Here is a 24,744-nt window from a genome sequence, read left to right as displayed (position 1 = left end):
ATCTCCGAGCTTCTTTCGAAGTTTGATATGGCTGAGTGTCGGCCTATCTCATGCCCTATGGACCCTGAGTCCAAGCTTTTGACAGCTGGAGTTCCTCTTACCGATCCCACCCGTTACAGGTGCCTTGTCGGCTCTCTTATCTGGCTGCTTCACACTCGGCCGGATATCTCTTTTGTGGTGGCTTTATTGTCTTCCTTTATGCAGACTCCTACCCAGGAACACTGGCAGGCAGCCTTGCGGGTTCTTCGCTATTTGCAGGGGACTCGATCCTTTGGGATCATGTATGGAGATGGAATTACCCTTTCTGGTTGGAGTGATTCTGATTGGGCAGGTGATGTGGATTCGCGACAATCCACTACAGGTTATGCTTTCACCCTTGGATCTGGTGCTGTCTCTTGGAGCAGCAAGAAGCAGCCTACTGTGGCACTTTCTTCTACAGAGGCTGAGTATCGGGCTCTATGTTCGACCGCTATGGAGGCAGTTTGGCTCCGTCGCTTACTCGCAGAGATTGGCTTTTCCCAAACCGGACCTACGGAGCTGCGCGTGGATAACCAGAGTGCTCTTGCTCTGGCCAAGAACCCGGTGTTTCATGCTCGTACGAAGCACATTGAGGTTCAGTATCACTATGTTCGAGAGCGGATCGTGGATTCGGAGCTGGTAGTGGTATATTGTCCTACGGCGGCCAATGCAGCTGATCTCTTTACGAAGCCGTTGCCTCAGGCTTCTTTGCTTCATCACATGCGGTTCTTGGGTCTTCAGACTCTCCCAGGAGTTGAGAGGGGGTGTTAGCCTGCTCTTCTTCAGTCTCAGTCTGTCATCTCCTGGTTGTGAGCTCCTGTCAGAGTCTGACAGGAGACAGAGGAGCTCTGTCAGGACAGTTTTGTGGCTGCTCTAGGCAGCATGCAGTCCTGGGTTTGTTCCAGCCCAAACTGGGCTGTTTTTTGCCCTGACTGCCCATTGTTCTGGGCAGTCGGACCAGTTCTGGTCAGTCGGACCAGATCTGGCCATAGTCGGCCAGATCTGGCTGGTCGGCCAAATCTGGCCAGGTCGGCCAGTTTGGCTGGTCGGCCAGTTTGCTGGCTGGGGGCTATTTATAGCAGCCCCCCCAGTCAGTCCAGCATTCACTCTCTGCAGGTACAGCACTGCTTCCTCCGTCTCCGTCTCCGGCATTGGTGCTGCCTCTGCTTCCAGTCTGTCCTGGTTCCCTCACTGACGCTCCGGGCTGCGTGCAGGGACTGTTCTGTCCATTCCAGTGTATTCAGCATTCATCTCAGTCAGTGCAGACTTTCTTCCTTCATTCTCTGCTTCCTCTCTCCTCTCCTCTGTGTTCGTGTTCTTCTTTCGCTGCACACTCTCACATCTACAGCCTGAAATCTGGGAGCAAAACTGTAGAGGATTGCTGAAATCAAGGCCAATAAATAGGCCAGCAAGAAATGATGGAAACTACCAGGTCGTTTGCATTAAATGCAGCCTACTGACAGTGGTGCTGTCCGACCAGCCTATCCGACCTGGTACAACTGCTGCCACTTGCCACATGTCACCTACTCTTGCTGCGCCTGCCACATGTCATCTGCTCCAATCGCTCCAGCCTGTCAACGGAATGTCCAACTGTCCAGTTCTAACTCCCCCTCTCGATTCCTCGACATGGCAGAAGGCTAAGGGATCTGGAGTGTTGTCAAAGTAGAGCCTAGGGAAGCGCCTTGGTAAACAAGTCTGCAAGATTGTCCTCTCTCTCGCAATAGACCAGGGAAATGGTCTCGTCCAAGATCTTATCCCGAATGAAATAGTACTGGATCTCAATATGCTTCGTCCGAGCATGAAACACAAGATTCCTAGCCAAGGCAATGCAACTCTCATTGTCGCACTAAAGAACAGTAGGACCTATTTGCGAGCAGCCAAGCTTCTCCAAGAGCCTGCGAAGCCACACTATCTCACATGTAGTAGAAGACGCCACCCGATACTCCGCCTCAATCGAAGATAAGACAACCGTGGGTTGCTTCTTGTTGATCCATGAAACAGCACCAGCACCCAAGGTAAAGCAATAACCTGTCGTGGACCTTCCATAATCCACATCACCAGCCCAATCTGAATCACTTCATCCTATAAGTACCAAGTCCGTAGCACCTATACCAGAGGAATAATAGATCCCAAGACCAGGAGTCGCCCGTAGGAACCGCAAAAGCTGTTGAGCAGCTTGCCAATCCACCATCTTGGGTTCACTCATAAACCCGAGCAACACATCTACAGCATACCATAAGTCAACACGAGTATTAAGAAGCCAGATCAAGGAGCCAACCAACTGCCTAGAACAGATAGCATCTGCCAAAGGAGAATCGGAATGAGTTGTAGCCTTCCGATTCAGATCCATAGGAGTCGTAAGAGACTTGTAGCCCTCCATCTCACACAGTCAAGAGCTCCTGTACATACTGCTGTTGGGAAAGAAAGATCCCCCTCTGGGGTCTGATAGATCTCATGACCTAGAGAGAAGTGAAGAAGTCCCATATCCGTCATCTAAAACATCTCATGAAGTGCTGCCTTCATCTGCCGATCATCTAAGTATAATACACTATCACAATCAAGTCATCCACATAAAGGACAAACAACACACGACCTCCACCTGAGGTGTGCACATACACCTAGGGGTCGGCTTTGGAATGCCGATACCCCAATTTCTCTTGGAGGAACGAGTCAATCTTCTCATTCCAAGCATGGGGAGCCTGCTTAAGGCCATAGACAACCTTCCTCAACATGTACACCTTACCATCAGAAGAACCGAAGCCTGGAGGCTGCTCAATATAGATCTCCTTCTTCAACTCCCCATTCAAGAAGGCAAACTTCACATCTAGCTGATAGATTGGCCATCTCCTATGGCTAGTCAAGGCAAGAGCTATAGAAATAGTAGCCGTCCGAGCTATAGGGGCAAAAGTATCATGAAAAGCAATGCATAGGCGCTATGCAAAACCTCTAGCAACTTGTGCTTATCCAACATGCCATCGCTGCAGTACTTGGTCTTGAAGACCCACTTGACTCCAATGATCTTCTTATGAGGAGGCTTCGGCACAAGATACCAAGTGTCATTTCTCTCAATCGACTCCAGCTCTTGCTCCGTCGCTTTCCGCCAATAATCATGCTATAAAGCCTCCTTCATGGAGGTGGAATCCCGATCCTACATGACACGAGTCATCAAACAATAATTAGTGTAAACAAGCTCGGTGTGGTGTGCTTGGTTCCTCCGAGAACGCCACGGGCCATCCTGCGAGCTCACTCCTCAAGGACCCCCTCAATCCTTGCATCACAAAGAGTATCACGAGCCCAACGAGGAGGAGGCCGGATCTCACCTCGTCGCTCTCCATCTACTGAAGTTTCTGAAAGGTCCACCAACGGTGAGGGAGCAATCGGCGAATCTAGTGGCTAAGAACTAAGCTCCTCATCCGAAGAGGAATCCTCAAGAGGCACAAGCTCCAGAGGAACAATCATTGGCGGCCCAATTATCACCAAGACCTCCAAGAACAGGGTGTTGCTCACCCCTCTCTGAGGCTAGAACTTCCACGAATCGAACATCTCGGCTCGTGTAGACATCCCACTAAACAAGGTCATATAATCGAGCCTTGAGATTGCAAGTTATAGCCCACAAACATCTATCTTTTGGAAGACGCTTCAAATTTGTCACGCTGTGTCTTCGGGATGTGAACATAGGCATCACACCCAAAAACCTTGAAATAAGAAACATCTAGCTTAGACCCAAATTACGCCTCATATGAAACCATACCAACAACAGCAAAAGTAGGGAAACGATTAAGGATGTGAATTGCGGTAGCCACAGCTTCAACCCATAGACACTAAGATGTCTGACGGTGCTCCATCATGGTATGGGCCATCTCGATCACATTATGATTCTTCCGCTCCAAGATGGCATTCTCCTGAGGGGTGTTTGTATTAGCAAACTCTTGGTGAATACTACCATCTGCACAAAAACCAGCAAGCTCATTAAAACAAATTCTCCGCCCTTATCTGATCGTGAGGTCTTTAGCTTCCGACCTGATCGATTCTCCTCAAAGAGCAACCAATCCTTAAAGTTGGAGAAAGCTCCAACTTTAGTTTCAAGAAATAAGCCCATGTCATCCTACTGTAATCAGCCACAATTAGCATGAAATACAAGCTCCCTCTAAGGGACTCTCTCCTCATCGGTCCACAAAGATCAGTAGAAACAAGCTCCAAGGGTGTTGAAGACCTCCTCAGAGCCTTGCTGGGAACAACATCACGAGTTTGCTTCCCACGGATGCAGGATACACAAGGCTGCTGGCTTACCATAATATCCGACAAGAACTATCCCTTGGACACTATCCGAAGGTAATCATAATTGAGGTGGCCAAACCGAGCATGCCAAAGCTCGAACTAAGTTTGTGAGAGATAAGAAAAAGAGAAGTCAAGGCAGAAAAAGACCGCAACTTGAAGACTCCATTCTCCTCAAAACCTAACGAAAGAAGCTATCTCGATCCACAATCAAGAATCCAAAAAGAATCCACATCAAATTCGGCCAAAAGACCGAGGGCAGAAATCTTGTGCACTGAAAGGAGATGGTACCCCAAGGCCAATACATAAAGCACCTTGGATGAATGAGCATCACCTCGTCCATCTGAAATAAGATGCATGTCTTCCCGTCCTTGTATAGGAATAGACGAACTCTTACCAATAAGAATATGGCCATGCGAAGGCCGCCAATGAGCAACACCTGCTAAAGAAGGAGTCATGTGCCATGAGGCACCACTGTCAGCAATCCATTCCCAAGTACATGGGGCCGGCAACGCAACATTTGAAGCTGTCAGGGTCGAATCCTCAACCACCTCCAAGGGAAGGAAAGCAACTGATGAGGGAGCAACTACCGCTCCGGAATCCTTTGAAGATTTCTCCTTCTTCTCCTTCTCCTTCTTCTCCTTGTTGGAGCAATCCTTCTTCCAATGACCTATTTTGCCACAGATGTGACAAGTAGACTCCTTTTCATTTGTCCTTCTTGGATTTGTCCTCCTTCTTTTAGTCCTTCCTCTTTTTCTGATTGGACTGACCAACCAAGGCCTCAAATTTAGAAGCATTGGTCCCTTTCAATTGCTCCTCTCGGTCCAAGACCATAGGAACCAACTCTTCCCACCAAAGAGTCTCAAACCACCCTGAAGCAATCAAGGTGGAATAAAAACCACTGAAATGGGGTGATAACTGTGAAAGAAGAGTTATCACCATGTCTTCAAAAGTGATCACCTTCCCTGCGTTTTGGACCTACATCTGAAGCTGCCTCAACTTGTTAATATGCTCCCACATAGAAAACTTGTTGACACTCATAGTCCACATCTGCAATTCCAAAGAAACTCGCTTCATGAGAGTCATCCAATTGTACATCTGATCAAGCTCCAACCATACCTCCCAAGCCACCGTCAAATGCTCAATATGAGAGATAACAGCTGGTACATGAGAGAAATAAAAACAAGTGAATGTGAGCATTGAGTTTATCCCAATGTGCCTGAGCCTTTGCCAACTCTACCTTATCACTAGAAGAGAGTCCGGATTCGTCTCGCGAAGGACAATGAATAGCCTCTGTAAGAAGCTCTGCCAAATCATAGGACTCCAAAATGGCAAGCATCATAACCTGCCAGATGCGGCAATTCTCGCCATCGAGCTTTTGATCTGATGAAAGAGCTGATAAGACGGGCACGTTCCAGTCCATGATCACCTAAAACTCTGTCTCAACCTCAGAAAACATCTTCACCTACAATGCCTGCACAAAACACAAAAAGCAATCCCCTCTAACTGTGAGAATACAACCTCTAGGGCTCTTGACCGCTCCTCCACTCGCCGTAGGCGATAAAAAGGTAAAATCTGCACTTGAAGGCCCAAAACGCAGCCTTCTTCCTTCTCTAATAGCAAAAACCAACAATAGCTTCAGCAAATCTTCTCCTTTCTCGCACGCCCATGCTCGCCTCAATCTTGTCCTGATGGGCAGCCCTCCTCCTCACACTTGAACGCTGAAAACACAATCTTGTGTCGTGCTGAAATCTCCTCTTCAGATGAGTCTACCCTAGATCAATCCTTCAATAATCTGATACCATGTCAAAGTGAAGCAATGTAAAAACGAATGACCAAGACAGAGTGAACAGAGAGAGGAGAGAGAGAAAGAGAGAGAGAGAGAGAGAGAGAGACAATGAAACGCAAAAAATCTGCAGTGAAGAATGATATGTAAGGATGCAAAAATATACACAGGTGCAAAGAGAATGTCTGTGTCTCCACCTCGAAGATCTCAGTCTCCATCAGCCCCGAGGGCAGTCTCCATGGTCTGCAGGCTGAAATCTAGGAGCACAACTATAGAGGACTGCTAGAATTAGAGCCAATAAATAGGCCAACAAGAAAATATGGAGAATACCAGGCCAACTACATGAAATGCAGCCTACCAACAGCACTATTGTCTGACTAGCCTATCCAACCTGATAAAACTGTTGTCGCTTGCCACGTGTCACCTGCTTTTGCTACGCCTACCACGTGTCATCTGCTCCTACCTGTCCAAGGAATGTCCAGCTATCCAGCTCTAACAAGACACTCTTTCTAGATGGAGACTCTAATTGGGCAGGTGATGTGGATTCGAGACATTCCACTATAGATTATGCCTTCTCCCTTGGATCAGGAGCTATCTCTTGAAGCAATAAGAAGTAGCCTACTATGGCCCTTTCTTATACAAAAGTTGCATATCGTGTGCTTTGTTCTACGACTATGGAGTCAGCTTCGGTCCATCATATGTTGGCAGAGATTGTCTTTCCACAGACAGAACCTATAGAGCTACGTGTGGATAACCAAGTTACTCTCACTTTGGCAAAGAACCCAATGTTTCGTGCTCGCACGAAGCACATCGAGGTTCAGTACCACTATGTTTGAGAGCGGATCATGGATTCCAAGTTGACCATGGCCTACTATCCCACAGAGGACAATGCAATGGATCTTTTCACCACGAAGCCTTTGCCCAAGGCTTCTATGCTTCATCACATGAGGTGGTTGGGTCTACAAACACTCCCACGATCTGAGAGGGGATGTTAGTTTGCCTATTTTAGTCATGTCGGTCTATCATCTCTTGGTTGTGAGCTCCTATCAAAGTTTGATGGAGACATGGAAGCTCTAGCAGTTTTAGTATGTATTTCTCCACATTTCTTCACCTTGTGCACAATTTAGTGTGCAATTCTGGTGCATTTTTTGCATTTCCTAGACTATCACTATCTACCAGATATTGTCTAAACATCCGGCATTTTTATGGGATTTTTTGCCATGTCAATATGCCTGCGACTGCATTAAACACAGTAAGACTGCATTAAATGCAGTTGGTTTGGCCATGTGGACGAGTCGACCATTTTAGCAAAAAAATTTGCTATTTATAGTAGACTTTGGTTGGGGTAGCATTCATTCTCTTTTGCAAGTTGTACACTCACTAGCTCCGACACTCTCCATCTTTGGTGTTGCCATCTTCGTCAGCTTGATCTAGTGCCCTCACTGACACTGTGGGCTACGTATAGGGACTAATCAATCCTCCCTTTGTATCCAGCATTCATTTTCAATTAATGCAAATTTCTTCCTTTTTCTTCTTGCTGTCTCTCTCTTCCCTTCTCACTATGTTCATGTTCCTTCTTCCATTGCACACTCCCATACAAGCAACCCTTTGGGATCGGCTCAATTCTAGATCTAGATTGTGATCTTCTCTTTATGAGTCTACAGGATTTTGTCCTTGTGCATGTGCACAGACTTCAAATCACAGTGGAGTTGTGGAGAAAGCTCTACCATCAAAAGACCTTTGCCCATCGTATCACCATAGGGAAGAAACACCATATACTTTCTGTTGATGATTCCCCTTCTATACAAGATCACATCAACAAGATAGAGGGATGCAAGATGAGCTTGCATCCCTTGGTAGGACAATTTCATCGAAGAACATGACGATGACTCTCATCACTCAGTTACAATCTCCCAAGTATGATGTCTTCTACACCACCTTGCTTATCTCCAAGGTTCGGGAGACTCTTCTATCGAAAAAGCTAGCTCCACTTGTTTTAGAGCACAAAGAACAACTCAAGGAGATTGGTACTAGTGGATCCAGTCTTATAGTAGCGGGCAACAAGAATGACAAGAAAACCAAGAACAAGAAAAAGAAGCAAGTTCAACATTCAAAGTCTTCATCGGGCTCTAGCACAGTTTCAAAGAAGCCTAAATGCCCATATTGTGGGAAGGGCCCTCACCTTGAGAAAAAATGTTGAAAGAAATACCCTCAACTTCATTCGGAGTGAAGCATGTAGCTAAAACATCTAAGCCGTCCTCTACTTCGTCACCAATTATTACACATGAATCTCTATAGGGTTTGACAACCACCTTAGGATGTGTGCTCAGAATTGAGGGCCTAGTACTTGAATTCTGGCGGCTGAAATTAAAGAATCCCAAGGAGATTCAAAGGCCAGCCAACCCATATCCAAAACATTGGAGTTTTGTCTTTCTAATGATTTATCTACAGTTTTGTTCTAGGGCTGTACAAGAGCCAAAGAAACTAGAACATAATTTTAGATTGACTTTACACTAAAATCTGAGGTAGCTTAACATTTATGCCCATCCCTCCAATGGATTATTTGACCACTGCATGGATAATGTTGACCAGTAGAATGTTGCGCACATATATCATCTAGAGATACAGAGTGGCAGGTCTTCTATATACACGAATAATTGCCAGTTGCAATGGTACTCAAATAGGAGGCAGTGAAGTTTGTAATTGGCCTGACCAGAGTGCTTTTCAAAAGTTTGCAGGATGATCAATGGGATTTGCTCTATACATAGTACATGTTGATCACATCAGGAGACAGTAAAGAAATGAAGGGACAGGAGTTATTTCTGGCTCACAAACAGTTGCATGATACATCCAGATATGGCTCTCTAACAAGCACACTCGTGACTGGGCAATTTTCATCTCCATCGACCATAGTCTTTGATGTAAGCAGACACTCGCAAAAATGGGATATAACCAAGAATCACAGCATGAGATATAGCTGCAGCATATGGAAAACATTGGCACGACTTTCATTTTCAGAATTCAAAGCCATTCCTTTAACACTGCTGGAAAATTCTACCATTTCTCCAGCTGAAGCTTTGTTCAATCCATAAACACATGCAATTCCATCCCCAGCCGATGTCACTCAACCAGTCTCATCTATTGGCAATGTAGTGCACTAGATTTGGCTCTCTAGCTAGCGAACTCCAGATTATGAGCGATTTTTCATATCAGTCCGCAATAACTGACAGATACTAGCAAACAAATGGAAATTAACCAAGAACCGTCGTAGAGAAAACATGCAGAGGTAAGTGGAGAAAAAGACCTTTTTCAGTCTATGTAAGATGGTCGAGACGGTGGATCGCAAGGAAGATGCATCGTCTCGCAATCGGATGACCTCCCGAGAAGCTCTGGGCACTTTGAGGAGCGAAGCGGAGCTCTGCTCTTCCAATGCGGAGGTGATGTTCTCTGAGAGAAGCTGGAGCTTCATCTCAAGGTCATTCAAGTGCTTGTCGACTGGGTCGTCCGGGTGGCGAGATCTGCCAGCTTCGTTTACCCATGCCTTGGGATCGAATTGCTCCCCCGCAAATGAGGCAAGATCCACCACCATCATCCTATCTCTCTTCCTCAGGTAAACAGGCGCAGACACAGACAGGCACAAAGAGAGAGAGAGAGAGGCCTTAATCCTGAACTAAGCAATGGCAACAGAAGGTGAATAGGGTGATGTCATCGCAATAACAAAATGAAAGAGGAGAATTCATGAAATAACCCAGCTTTAATGTAAAACTAGCATTCCCACGCAAGGAACGCTATCCCGCTTCGCGACAGGGAGCAAGGGCAGTGTTGCCTTTCACTTCCCTATCACACAGTGGGTAATGTTATCACAAAAGCATCACATGCTTTACTCTCCTCTACTCACAACCCCTCTATCTCTCACCTCTTTTACACCTTCCCCCTCTGTATCCACAGTGACTCACTCAATCGCTCTCTCTCTCTCTCTCTCTCTCTCTCTCTCTCTCTCTCTCTCTCTCTTACATACATGTATAAAAGGCCAGACATGCATTTGCATCCAGGAGTACATAGACTCATATATACATGCAATGACCATGCACCAAACTTGTAAACTTGTATCCATACTTGCTCTGCACAACAATTAGAAGTAGCTCTAGATGATCTTTGGATGCTACAATGAGAAATAACATTACTACGGTGAAACGAACCACAAATGAAAGATTTATGAACCACAGCACAAAGTTTAAGTTTATCCAAGCATTATATGCAAACTCTCAATATTAATAACCCACATAGGTGAAGCAAAGCCTGAAATCAAAGTTTGTTCTAGAGACTGCGCCAATAACCTTGCACCACAAATTCAAGTATTAACAAACCACAAAGTGTCACTCCTTGATTGTGCCTATGCATCTACATCCAAATGTTACAATTTTTTTTAAGCTTCCCATAGGGTCTAACCAAAATGAAGCTTTCTTTTCTTTGAGAAATAACTGAGAAATTTTCCACTCTCCAATATAGCATGGCTAGGTGAAGCAAGCCTCATCGCCACTCTTCGTCTTGTTGATGGTACAGGGGATATGATAGTCTTTCCTCTCTTTCTTGCACCTAAAAATTTAGAAGCCCACAACGTAAATGTAAGCACATCTAACAACCAACAAAGACTACTTAACACTAAAACAACAATACCTAGCCTAACATCCACAAACCACTCAGCAAGCATTGTCATAGCTTGATGCAGCGTAACAAAACAATCGAGGTCTTTAGATTCATACATCACCCACCCTCTTGGTACTCTATCAGTGTGTGAAATCATCAAAACCTCTTATCCTATTCAGCTTCACACACACACACACTCTCTCTCTCTCTCTCTCTCTCTCTCTCTCTCTCTCTCTCTCTCTCTCTCTCTCTCTCTCGTGTACACATGCATAAAAGGATAGATATGCATTTGCATCTAGGTGTATAGAGACTTGCATATGTATGCAATGCCTTTTATGCACCAAACTTGTAAACTTTACCCATGTGTACTTTGCATGATATCTAGAAGTAGCTCTATATGATCCTTGGATGTTGCAATTGGAAATAACATTGCACCAAACCATAAACAAAAGATATGCAAAATGCATATTTTGTATCCTTGAGTACAAGAAACCATATGCTTACTTACTATATTCTCTCTATCCCGAATCTCTCTCTCTATTTTTTGCCTCTTCCTCCCTCTCTCTACCCGTCTTCACCCCCACCCCCTTCATTTGCGACTCTTCTCTCGTATATTTGTTACCCATCTCTCTTTCTCACATCTATAATCCTCATTCCCTCCCTCCTCCCTTGTTATCTTTCTTCTCCCTCCACAGCCTCTATCACTTCCTCCCTCCCCTCTTTTATCCCTCTCCTCTACTCTATCTCTCACCCCTTTTACACCTCTCCCCTCTCTATTCACACACACTCACTCTCTCTCTCTCTCTCTCTCTCTCTCTCTCTCTCTCTCTCTCTCTCTCTCTCTCTCTCTCTCTTACACGCATGTACAAAAGGCCAAACATGCATCTATGAGTACATAAACTTATATATACATGCAATGACCATGCACCAATATTGTAGATGTATCCATACTTGCTCTGCGCAACAGTTAGAAGTAGCTCTACATGATCCTTGGATGTGGATGTTACGATCAAAAATAACATTGCTACGCTGAAATGAACCACAAAGTCTAAGCATATCCAAGCATCAAATATAGACTCTCAGCAATATTAACAATCCACATATGTTCGTCCTGGTGATAGTACAGGGAACATGATAGACTTTTCTCTCTTTCTTTCACCTAAATTTTTAAAAGCCCACAACGTAAACTTGAACACATCTAACAATCGACAAAGATTACTTAACATTAGAATAACAATACTTGGCTTAACATTTGCAAACTACTCGGTAGGCATTGTCACAGCTTGATGTAGCGTCACAAAACAACCAAGGTCCTTAAATTCATACGTCGGTCACCCCCTCGGTATTCTATCAATGTGAGATCGTCGAAACCTCTTTTCCCGCTCAGCTTCACCCATATGCACTCGAAAACACTGAGTATACCCACAACGCACCATCTCAATAAAAACTGAAAGTAAAGTCTCTATATTGACATCATCATATAAACGCTCAATGACCCTTGCAAATGCGTTCTTCTTATAATATCATGCGTTGTCACTGCACGCAATATACACTGCAATTCCTTCTGATACTCAAAAGCTAGATAATAGCCCCAGCTTGGAGTAGGCATCTGCAAAAGTCAAGCAAACACTTATATATAGCGTAGGAAATATATACTCAATTACCACTGAGTATATGCCAACCGAATATAGCACAAAGGCCATTTCACATATATGCCAAGCAGGGACTACAAAGCCATCAAAATTCAACAAATATATCTCTGTACAAATACAATCATATCATTCCACCCTCCAAAAAATACATCTCTATATGCATCTCTATAAAAAAGCAATGTACCTTATTACATCTTCTAAAGTACATCCTTGTACACAATGTTCGTCGTGACATTCACAATGCTTTCATCCTCATCCAGTAAGACCCTCACACTGCATGAGGATCACTACAAGATATAGGCCTTATACCGACGTTTAAAGCGACAAAAATGCAAATAACAAAATTTTCTCCCGTCATCGCAAAAAGTGTCGTTATTGGCGACGCCATAGAATAGTCGGTATTACCATTGCTATCAGCGTCGGTATCGGCGTCGCTGATACCAATACCGACGCTGATAGGCGATGGTTTGCGACGCCAATAACGACGCAAGCAGTAAAATTTACGACGCTAATAGCGACGATAACAGGAAAAAAAAAATTTGTCTACCACTGTGTGCTTTATGAGAGCCATACAAAATAGTTTCTGCACTACTGTGTACAATGCGCTTGCAAACAAAAACAATGTATACTGAAATCATAAAACTGATACATGAAATAAATACATGATCGCATAAAAAGCGATTGGTACAATCATGACAGGATATCACTAATACATAGAAAATGTCTACATAGATCAGGTGACTCAAAAATAAAGGTGTGTGAGCTCCAGGGATCTAAGGGCGAGCTACAAATCCTCGTCCCCCGAAAGCTCGTCCCGCCGCAAAGGAGCATCGAACGAACTCTGTAGAAAAAGAAACAACACATCAGTCCACCATACAATAATGCATTCAAATATCTCATGGTAACTATGGACAAGAAAGATGAGTGACTTACAGGGCCACCGCGTCTATACAATCGATCGATCAATGTAGTGAGACCGTGCCTCTCTGCATATCGAGTCTCAAGGCCAGTCAGATCGCGATTTGTAATGGAGTGCTGCAAAGAAAACAAAATGCTAACTGTTAGAAACATGATTGTCAGTACAAAGAATATTTAAAAAAAATAAACAAGCAAAACAAAAGAAAAACTTACAAAGTCCTCCAAATATGTCCTGTGGCCGCCACTCCCAAGATGATGGATCACTCTGGCGTCGAGTCATGCCCTCGCCGCCTCGCGCTGCTGACTCCAATGTCCTGGAGAATCTGTAGTCTCCTCCCTCAGTCGGTGCCACTCATCTGCATCTAACCACTCGGGCTTTGCAGCCCCACTCTTGATTGCCTTGCGTGCGTCGGATCATCTATGTGACATGTATGCATGCATGCAATCCCTCATCTAGCCCGTAGAGAATCTATCTACTGTGGTTGGCACCGGAAACTCCTCGTGCAAGGATGCTACTATGTAGTCCTTGCTCCCCTCCGATATGTTCTTCCAATGATCCAAGATATTATGTCGAAAAACTTGTTGGCACAACTCTCTCATGCGAGCAATCACCCTCCTCCCCTCATCATTCATGATTATGGCTCTTGACCTACTATCGACTAGATATCCATAACCCCCTGGAGTCTGCCTAAGATGGGTCCTCTCCCATCTGCGTCCACACTCCTCGGCATATCCAGGAGACCCCTATGCATCCGGTGTACCGACGGGGGTAATATCTCTCGGAGTGGCACCCACAGGGGGTGCCACTTGCTGACGGCTGCACAAAAGCCAGAGTAACTGGAGTAGACGTTCCCACAGGTGTGACAAATCCTAGAGGTGATGTAGCTCCAGCTGAATGACGAGACGAAGACACTGCGTCCATGTCTCCACAGTATCCACCTGAGCCTAAAGGATGCTCCCTGGAAGAGCCACGAGAGCGAGGAGTCGACCGCGGGCTCACTGCCTCTGTATTTCTGCAGCATCCCCCTGATCCCAATGCACTCCCTCCCTCTGGCCCAAATCGTGAGCGTCGAGCTCGTCTGCTCAAAGCCGAAGCATCCGATCGCATTGAAGCAGATCTAGCAGAGCGCCCTGACAAAGACCGAGACAGCTCCTGGTCTGCCATCTCTCTAAATCTGGCGATCTAGTCTGGAGACATGCGTGCGAAGATGTCCTGTAACTCCTCATCGCTCATCCCTCGACTCATCCTGAAAATGTCACCTGCACAGACAAAAAATGATGTTAGAATAATTAATTTAAATCATACAAAGCACAATAATATAAATCATTAAAAAAATCACACTTAAAATGCATATCTTATGTACCCTTATAAGCGATTGGTCAACGAATTGAGTAAGTGGATGCTCCAAGTATGAAGTATCCTATGGTCCCATGTTAATCTCCTGACACGACTCCGCATACACTGGAAGGTTGATAGACATCTCACCACAAAAGAATGAGTCTGCCTCATTCGCAAAGAATTCTTGGACTCCTGTATTTCCATCATTGTTAGCCAATGCTAGCTCCAAGCTTTCAACGGCCAGTACCCCTTGCAATATCGACCCGTCTATTTGCATATTATCTTCATCTATGCTCGGAACATCACTTTGATCATATACTCTCGCACGTCGGGGAGTTGAAGGTATAACATACCACCATCGAGGTTGTCGGGGTTTGGATAGAAGATTACCTGTTCACAAACACATATAAGAGAGTTCAAACCATTGTGACATAAACCATGTCGTAATACAATTAGTAAGCAAATGAGTCCATGCACCTGTTCACAATGGGCCGGCAATACAAAGGTGTCGCACAAATCCGTCCATTTTTTTCGGAATCTATTTCGAGAAATCCAGATGGACCTCGTCGAACTATTACTCCAGCTTCTCCAAGTACCACTTTGAACCACTGCACATTGAATAATATCATGGAGAAGCTACCGTAATCCACCGTAACAATACTTTGCAAGTTTCCAAAATACTCCATCTCATCCACAACCGTGTTTGGATCCATTGCTCGTCACCGGCTCTCTTGCTCGAACCTTGCCATGACACCACAGTCCATTGTGGAACGCATTTTGTCAATACGCTCCGCGCGAAAATGCCATCCGCACGACCACGCTGCACTATATATTTTGTACTGTACATTGAAACACTCAAATTAGATGTCTTATATAAAATTTAGATACGACAGATTCTAAACCCCTCATCACCTTTGGACTACATCCCCTTGAGAATTCCCACTCCTCCATTGAGACCTCTGTCCCTTCGCGAGACGCTGCGGTCAAGGCTCCATGCAACCATTGCATTAACATAAACCGCGGCATCTCCTCCATCCCTTCGGGATATCGAATTGGTCGATGATGCGTACTACGTCGGAATTCAGCTCGCGCTTCCTCTCGATCTGGTACTTGGCGAGCCACGTCTCCATAGAGGCATGATGCAACATACAAAAGCGATTCACCTTCTCTTCCATTGAGGCATCCACTCTTTTTTCTACCCCATTTCTAGCCACCACATCTCCAGTCAGTCTATCATCGTCCTTCAGCGACCATAGCATCTCATTATCTAGTTCCATCGTTGGTAGCCATTGTAAAATATGCATTAGCGCCTCAGACACCAACCAACCTTCGGCCATGCTACCTTCTGGCCGAGCTCGTTGTTGCACAAAGCCTTTCAAGATTTTCATGAAGTGCTCCAAGAAGAACATCCATCGCGTATGGACAGATCCAGCAATCTCCACTTCATCCACAAGATGCACAAGAAGGTGGATTTGTATCGTGAGCATGCTGGTGGGCAGGTATTTCTCAAAGAGACAGACCGTCTCCACTGCTCCCCACCTCGCGGATTCAACAGAGGACATCTTAATCTCCTTCTGTGAGATCCATTGTACCAAAGACGACAGCCTGTAAATGGCCCCGCGTATTTCTGGAGTAAGATATCCTATGATTGTGATCAGTAGTACAAACTGCCACAAATGAGAAAGCATTATGAATAATGGCTAGATTCCAAATAGCAAAATGCCCACGTTAATTACAATCCATTCGTAGTACAAACCTGACATATCTTTTGCCAGTCATGGGATTTTAGCCCTGATAATTGGTCGTCTTTAAAAAATGCGGACCTGAGAGAACGCATCATACCCATCGGAGTGCGGATATACTTGATTACTTGCTTCACAATGCGCTCTTCTTTAGTGGACAAAACCCAAGGAGCGCGAGGAAGCTGCACACGACCATCAGCACTCGATTACGGCCAAAGCGCCTCCATCTTACCTACCTCATTCAAATCCATTCGTGCCCCTATAGTGTCTCTCTTTCCTGTGATGTGGTCCCATAACAAGCTGTTCACATTCTTGAAAATATGTATGGGATCCAACAAGTGGTTGACCTAAGTGGGTCCAATAAGGCAACTCGTAGAAAACTGAGAACCGATGCATTCCATTTGGATGTGATTCCGCATGGACCATTTTCAGCTCATACCAGCTTGCAGCGTTCATACGTGTTGGAGGTCGTCCAAGGAAACCTTCCCTGAGTTCATGATATTCCAGCAAGAAAGCAGTGTGTGATGCCTGGAGGCATATTTCACGGTGGATTCCGTGCCACGGTGGATTCCGTGAGGTTTTACGGTGGATTCCGTAAACTTTGATGACTGGGGCTCATACACAAAGTGGATTCTTTGTGCGAGAAGTTAATGGGGACGCCTGTCCTTTTCTGGTGCGCAGATCGGATGTTGTACGCTCGCGTAGTGAATGCCCGAAGGTCCCCAAGAACAATAAAACTCTACTTTTTGCACAAATTACAAGGTAAAAAGCATGAACGACAAGAGCAAGAGACCAATTGGGTGCAATCTCCCCCCATGCCTTGTGGAGTGCTCCACAAAGCATGTATTTTATGTATTATTCATCTTCAAGCTCAAATAATAGCCCAAATTACAAAATAGCAAGATTTTAGCTTTTGAGTTTGCTTTAACATAAAAATAGGAATAAAGCTAATGGACGGTGCCCAAAGAGTCTGGCACGCCCAATACAATGTCCAAATAGAAATAACATAATCGTGCGCCCATGCGCATACAAAATAATAATAAATATCCGACGCCTCAATAAATAGGCGTGACAAAATATAGGCGTGGCGCCTATCAAAATATAATCCATAAATCGAATACTCGCTATCCTCCAATGCTTTCCTCCGCCACCACTGCTGCTATCTCTACACATCAACTGAAGCATTCACAATCGTTAGTAAAATAATACAATTAAACCGACAAAAGTGAATACCTAGCAGTCTTCAGCTACATAAATAAATCAACTGGTTAGAAATAAATCCTAACCTTAATTTATTACGAGTGCGCACTCTAAACTCATAAACGTTTATTAATTTAATATGCATTTTGCGGAATCACCCGCTATGGAATCACGCATGTACACACTAAATTAATGAAACGCCCGAAAAGGACAGGCGTCCCCATCAACTTCTCGCACAAAGAATCCACTTTGTGTTATGAGCCCCAGTCATCAAAGTTTACGGAATCCACCGTAAAACCTCATGGAATCCACCGTGGCACGGAATCCACCGTGAAATATGCCTCCATGCATCAGTGTGTCCTTGATATACCATCTTCTTCATGGTTCGTGACATTCGGGAGTCTAACTATGGCCCGCACAATGGACATGCATGATAACCTAAGGTAACCGGACTTGTTCCAACACCATGACCTAGTGAATACTTGGTTAAACGAGATAAAATATAGATATTACCAGCGAGAACGGAGGCCTGCTCACCTGAGCACTCTCCCAATCTCGGAAAGTCATGCATCGTCCACATGAGAATGGCTCGAATATTGGCTGACCGCCGACCATCGCGCCTGCTCATATCTTGCACGGTGACCCCCTCCTCCCACAAAATCTTAAGCTCATTGACTAATAGACGAAGATACACGTCCATATTTTTTACTTTGTAGCGGCTTGGGACGAGCAAGCTAAGGATGAGATATCCTTTCTTCGTAGAAAGCCATGGAGGGATATTGTAGTTGACAAGGACTATAGGCCACACACTATAAGAAGTTGAGTGTAGACCGAATGGGTTCACGCCATCCATTGCAAGACCGAGCCGAAGATTCCTTGGCTCTCGGGCAAAGCCTGGGAAGGTTGAGTCAATGTGGCTCCATGTGCACGAATCCGTTGATATTCGTTGAACTCCATCCGTGGACCTATTTTGTGCATGCAACGTTGTCAACCTTGCCACGCCGGACGTACGAAACATGTGGTTTATGCAGGGGATGAGCGGAAAGTGTCTGAGAACTTTAGAGGGATGGTTTGCCCTTGCAAGTCCTGTCGATACCTGTGAGCACCACACTTTGGACATGTCTCCATAGTCTCGTATTCTCCTCGAAACAGTATGCAATCGTTGATACATGCATGGATGTTATTATAGTCCATGCCAAGCTTCTGTAAAACATGTCGTGCATCATCACGAGAATCAGGCATGGTATTTACAGGTGGTAATATATGATATTTCAATAACCTGAAAAAAAATCATAAAACACCTTGAAAAAGCACAAATGTTTGTAATAATAGTGCCGAAATAAAAAATCAATGAAGCGTATGTACAAGGTACCTGAATAACTCGGTCACACTCGTATCGCTCCACCCGTATTTTGCTTGCACACTTAAGAGTGCAAGTAGTGTCTTCAGCCGAGATACTCGGCACCCATCATATAATAGTATGGATGCTTCCTCTCTAAGCGGATTAGAAGTCTCGACATCCATGGAAATCAATGCATCGATCATTGCCTCTATCTCAGGCTCTAAGATTGTAGGTAGGTCTGGAAGGTTGCCTGTCTCCTCTGGAATTGACGGTATAGATTGGCCTTGCGAGTGGTGGATTGGCTCTTGCACTCCATCCATTGCATGCCCACGTACTCTTCTAATTGGCTGCAAAGGGTCCCCCTTGGGACGAGACATCACCTCCGTAGATAGAAAATTTGCCAGCAAGACCCAATCTTATTGTATATGGTATTCAATTAGCTTGCGACTACAATGCATGATTGATATTAACTTCAAATTACCATTTGCTAAAAATCCGCAATCGCCTGATCAATGATCTCAGATTGAAACTCGCCAAATCGTCGTATGTGTTCTATAGACAATCGGCGTTTTTGTCTAATTGCCAACTTGCATTGAGATCAAGGACATGGGACATGCTGATTAAGATACGCCTCGCGATCTTGAACAACAGGACCTTCTTCATTTTCCATTTTGTCTACGTTACAACAAACAATTTGTTTTTGTTATCATTCTTTTCTTTTCTTAGATTATTATCCTCTCCTTCCATCTCTCTCTTTTTCTATGACCTAGCATATAGTATCATAGAACACTAGTATTTAGTACCTACTACTCAGTATCTAGCACATAATATTTCGTTTTCTCTCTAGCACATAATATTTCGTTTTCTCTCTTCCTCTCCCTCCCTCGTCCTCACCCTCTCTTTCTCTCTTTCCCTATTAGGTTTAATGATATTTCTCTTTTTATCTCTCCTCTCTCTCTCTCTCATTTCCTTTTTCTCTCTCCTCTCCCTCTCTCATTTCCTCTCCCTCCCTTGCCCTCACCCTCTCTTTCTCTCTTTCCCTATTAGGTTTAATGATATTTCTCTTTTTCTCTCTCCTCTCTCTCTCTCATTTCTTTTTCTCTCTCCTCTCCCTCTCATTCCTCTCCCTCCCTCTCTCTTTTTCTCTCTCCTCTCTCTCTCATTCCTCTCCCTCCCTTGCCCTCTCTCATTCCTTTTTCTCTCTCCTCTCTCTCTCTCATTCCTTTTCTCTCCCTCCCTCATTTCCTTTTCTCTCTCCTCTCCCTCTCATTCCTCTCCCTCCCTCTCTCTTTTTTTCTCTCCTCTCTCTGTCATTCCTTTTCCTCTCCCTCTCTCATTTCCTTTTCTCTCTCCTCTCCCTCTCATTCCTCTCCCTTCCTCTCTCTTTTTCTCTCTCCTCTCTCTCTCTCTCATTTTTTCTTCTCTCTCCTCTCCCTCTCTCATTTACCTTTCTCTCTTTCTCTCCCTCTCTCATTTCATGTCCCTTCTTCACCCTGACCCTCTCTTTTTCTCTTTCTCTATTATTTTTAATATTTTTTTCTCTTTTTCTCTCTCCTCTCCCTCTCTCATTTTTTTCTCTCTTCCTCTCCCTCTCTCATGTCCTCTCCCTCCCTTGCCCTCACCCTCACCCATACCCTCTCTTGCTCTATTTGCCTATTATGTTTAACATATTATCTCTTTTTCTCTCTCCTCTCATTCTCTCTTTTTTCTCTCTCCTCTCCCTCTCTCATTTCCTTTTGCTCTCTTCCTCTCCTTCTCTCATTTCTTCTCCCTCCGTCTCCCTCTCTCATTTCCCTATTATGTTTTCGTCTCTCCCCCCTCTCCCTCTCCCTCTCCCTCTCCCTCTCTCATTTTCTCTCTCTTCCTCCCCCTCCCTCTCCCTCTCTTTAATTTCCCTCTCTTTTTGCCTCTTCCTCTCCCTCATTTCTTCTCCCTTTCTCATTACATACAAATTATACAAAAAATAAATAAAAAAGAGAGAGAATGCACTCTCCCTCTCTCTCTTCCTCTCTTTCTCTCTCATTTCCTCCCCCTCCCTCTCCCATTTCCTCCCTCTCCCTCTCTTTAATTTCACTCTCTTTCTCCCTCTCCCTTTCCCTCATTTCTTCTCCCTCTCACATTGTATAGAAATTATACAAAAATTAAATAAATAAGAGAGAGAATACACACACTCTCTCTCTCGTTCTCTCATTTTATCCCCCTCCCTCCACAAAAGTCAAAGCTTGAGGTCTCAGCTGAGTATTAAGGGCAGTTACTAGTCCATAAAAATTTTGTGGACAAATCCGAAGACACCTCTGAACTAGCTCTTCGCTAGTCTTTTGTATCCCAGCGCCAGCCATCTGGTAGCGCAGATTCTTAATCCAAGTAATGAATGCTTCAACCGTCTCTCCTTCAGCAAACTTCTCCGCTGCTAGTTGATTCTCCAAGTTTTGAATCCTTGTTTGGTTTCGTGTTTCATACTGACTCCTTAGTACATTCCAAGCCTCTGATGCTTTGGTTGTATGGTGCTGAATCAAAGTCAAAACACTGTCAGAACAGCTTGTAACTAAGGCACACAATGCATCTTCATTCCTTCGTTTCCAAGCTTGTAGAAGATCTGCATTCGGAGGAATCATCACACTAGGATTTGATGGATCGGGGGTAGGCTGTGGTTCTGCGTCAGTCCCCAGCACAATCTCCAGAAGCTCATAAGAATCAAGGATAGTTGTAATTTTGAACTTCCACAAGGTGTAGTTTGTACCATCTAACTTGCTTCGCTGAAGGTTGGTGGATGAATCCTCAGTGTTTGAATAGCTGGTACAGCAACACCACCTCCTGCATCGCTTCCTGATGCGCCAGAACCGCTTCAAGAAGTCGACATAGTTTCTCTTTGATGTTGAAGCCTTTGCCTCTTGCACACTCTTCGATCTCTAGAGCCCCTTGGGCTCTGATACCATGTAAAATATTACACGGCGCAGCGAACAGAATCTAAGAAAGAGATAGAGAGTACACAACAGAAAAGAGGAGAATCAGCAAATTCTTTAACTCCAAACAACTGATACAAAGATGGCTTTGTCCACTCGTGCGCTTCCACTGTGTGAAGCTTAGATGGCGATCTAGACAGAAGATAGGTGAAGAGCTTAAGGCAAGCTAGAACAACAACTCTGACTGGGTGAAAGATGAGTGATCGATGGCTGTGAAGGGGTTTAGCTTTTATAGCCTGCGAAGGCCGTGAGGTTGGCCTGACCGACCTACCATATAAGCCTCCACTAGTCGGCCAGGGAATATTCCAGGGAATATTCCCTTTACCCCTTTTAACTCCCTTACCCCGCAACTCGATGCAATGCGCGTCGAGTTGCTACCAGCTTAACCACTTTGTCTAACCCAAAGATTAGACCCACAATGGTCACCTTTTTGCCATCTGGTCACATAGACCTCAAGTCAGGACTCAACCAATGTCCGATCTCACATTTGGCTTCTCCTCATAATGGGGGCCTTACAACTTTGAGCACCATGGATCATTGGTAGCACCTAATGAGGGTGGTGCATTGATCATATCTAACAGATATTTGTATTGGAGTTTTGCTTAAAAGTTTACCTTTTGATTATGATAATGTTTCAACCACCTTAATCAACATGCCAAATCCTAAATTGATTGACACTAAGGCCTCTCTATTGGAGGAATAAAAGAAGATAAAAAATAAAGAAGAATCAAGTCCTTCTAAAGATGAACAAATGTTGTATGCCAGCATCAATAGGAACAAAGAAAGAAAGGACCAGCTATTTTGTGACTTTTGCAAAAGGACCGGACACACTCATAAGTTTTGCCATGCCAAAAGAGGTCTCAAAAGGACTACCTTGCAAATGTAAAAGAAGAAGAAGATCATGGAGCAAAGGAAGAAGAAGAGGAAGAATAAGACCATCATGAGCAGAAGGACAAGCCTCACCTGTCCTTCTATTCCCAATTTTCTGATAGACTTTTTTAAAAGCCATGTATAACCTTACCCTAATGCTTTTGTCATAAGATTTGTAAACTCCTCATGTAATCTGACATTACAGCCTCTATACACTTTGTGAGGCCCGTGTTATAGCCTCTGGATGTCCACCATGTGTTTGATACCCACACTTAGCTTTTTCTACCGACAGCCTCTAGTGTTTACCATGTTTGTGGTGTGCCCAAACTTTACACGTGGTGAGTCACTAAAGCCTCTACACACTTTTTGCCTTTCTGGTTGTGATTGATATTGAGATTTAGGCAATCACACCTAGTATAGCCTCTTTGAGAAGCAGTCTAGGTAAAGGATGTGTAGGCCATCCAGAATCCCATATGCACCTATCGTCAAGCTATAAAGCATTGTACTTGCCTCTCATTTACAAGTAATATGATGGTACTTTTGTCCTTTTAGTTAAGTGCTTGATGAGTCATTGTCCAACAATGACACAAGACTGTGTTTATGAGTCCAAGTCTCAATCTTGGAACCTAATTCACTTGTGTGACATTCTACCTTCAACTCCATGTCTTCATGAGTTCACTCTATACCTTCGAGCCACCATAGCCTTGCTCAAATCCATGCATTTCAACATATAATAGGATCAAAGTACCTTTTCATAAACCATATGGCCTCTTGCAACCCTTGCCCATTCCAGTGTGACCTTAGTCTTCTCTATATTTTATAACAGATCTTCCCAAATCACACAAATATGACTCTATTCTTGTTCTGATAGATAGGTTCACAGAAATGGCACATTTCATTCCTACCACCAAGACCATCACAGGCACTACCACTAGACTCTTCCTCACATACATTTTCAGATTACATGGACTCCCAAACAACGTCATTAGCGATCAGGGTCCCCAAATCATATCTAGTTTTTGGAAGAGCCTTTGTAACCTTCTTGGAGTCCAAGTTAAGTTATCCATAGCCAATCATCCATAGAATGATAGTCAAATAGAACAAGTAAATCAAGTCTTAAAACAAAATCTCCATTGCACCATCAACTACCATCAGAATGATTGGTTTGAGCTCTTGGTCTTTGAAGAGTTTGCATATAATAATAGAATCCATGCATCTACCAAGAAAACTCCTTTCTTTGCAAACTATGCCCAGCATCCAAGGATGGATGTACATCTCTCCAATCAAGTAAAGAACCCTACCGCCTAAGATAAAGCTCAACACCTAGTATACCAAAAACTCAAGCAACAAATCCAAATGGCTTAGAATCAGTACAAGTACGATGCGGACCAGTATCGTCTCCAACATTCAGCATACAAAATCGGTGATAAAGTATGGTTACTCAGGCATAACCTGTAGTCAACAAGGCCCTCCATCAAGCTAGACCACCAAAGATTTGGACCCTTCACTATCCTAGCCTAGATTAACCTAGTTGCTTACCAACTCCAACTCCCCAACACCATGAGGATCCACCCAATTCTCCATGTTTCCTTGCTCAAGCCATACCATAGCTCACCATTAAGGGGGGAGAAATCTAATTCTCCATCATCTGTCCAAATTGAAGATCATGAATAATTTTAGGTCGAGCATGTCTTAGACTCGAGGATCTCTTGAGGGTCGATTGGAATACATTATTCACAGGAAAGGATATGACATCAATGATCACACTTGGAAACCTGTAGAATATCTCCAAAGAGCACCACTCAAAGTTAAAGAATTTCATTAGAGTAATCCAACGAAACTTGGACCAAACCGCTGAGCTACTCCTTGTGGAACTAGTCGTTAGAGGGGGGTGATGTCATAGACATGCCATGATCAAGTGTACTGATTAATTATTGCTCATGCCATATGAATCCACACCCCATGCGAATGCACCCTTAACAAGACATCCTC

General features: G+C 44.3%; 1 protein-coding gene across 1 annotated transcript in view; it reads right to left on the bottom strand.

Moving 5' to 3' along the window:
* Window positions 1-9,919, bottom strand: part of EYE (conserved oligomeric Golgi complex component-related / COG complex component-like protein) — a 50,870-nt gene extending 40,951 nt beyond the window's left edge. The window contains exon 1 of the mRNA XM_087674820.1: window positions 9,384-9,919. Within this exon, the coding sequence (XP_087530946.1) occupies window positions 9,384-9,671 (288 nt within the window). The 5' untranslated portion in view covers window positions 9,672-9,919. The remainder of the gene's footprint in view (window positions 1-9,383) is intronic.
* Between the last annotated feature and the right edge of the window lie 14,825 nt (window positions 9,920-24,744).

The sequence above is a fragment of the Lygodium microphyllum genome, chromosome 3 (genome assembly GCF_053477565.2).
Source record: "Lygodium microphyllum isolate KBCC chromosome 3, Lygodium_microphyllum_v1.1.10, whole genome shotgun sequence".
Taxonomy (NCBI): Eukaryota; Viridiplantae; Streptophyta; class Polypodiopsida; order Schizaeales; family Lygodiaceae; genus Lygodium; species Lygodium microphyllum.
The sequence above is the reverse complement of the archived record's forward strand: the minus strand, read 5'-3'. Positions and strand labels throughout refer to the sequence as shown.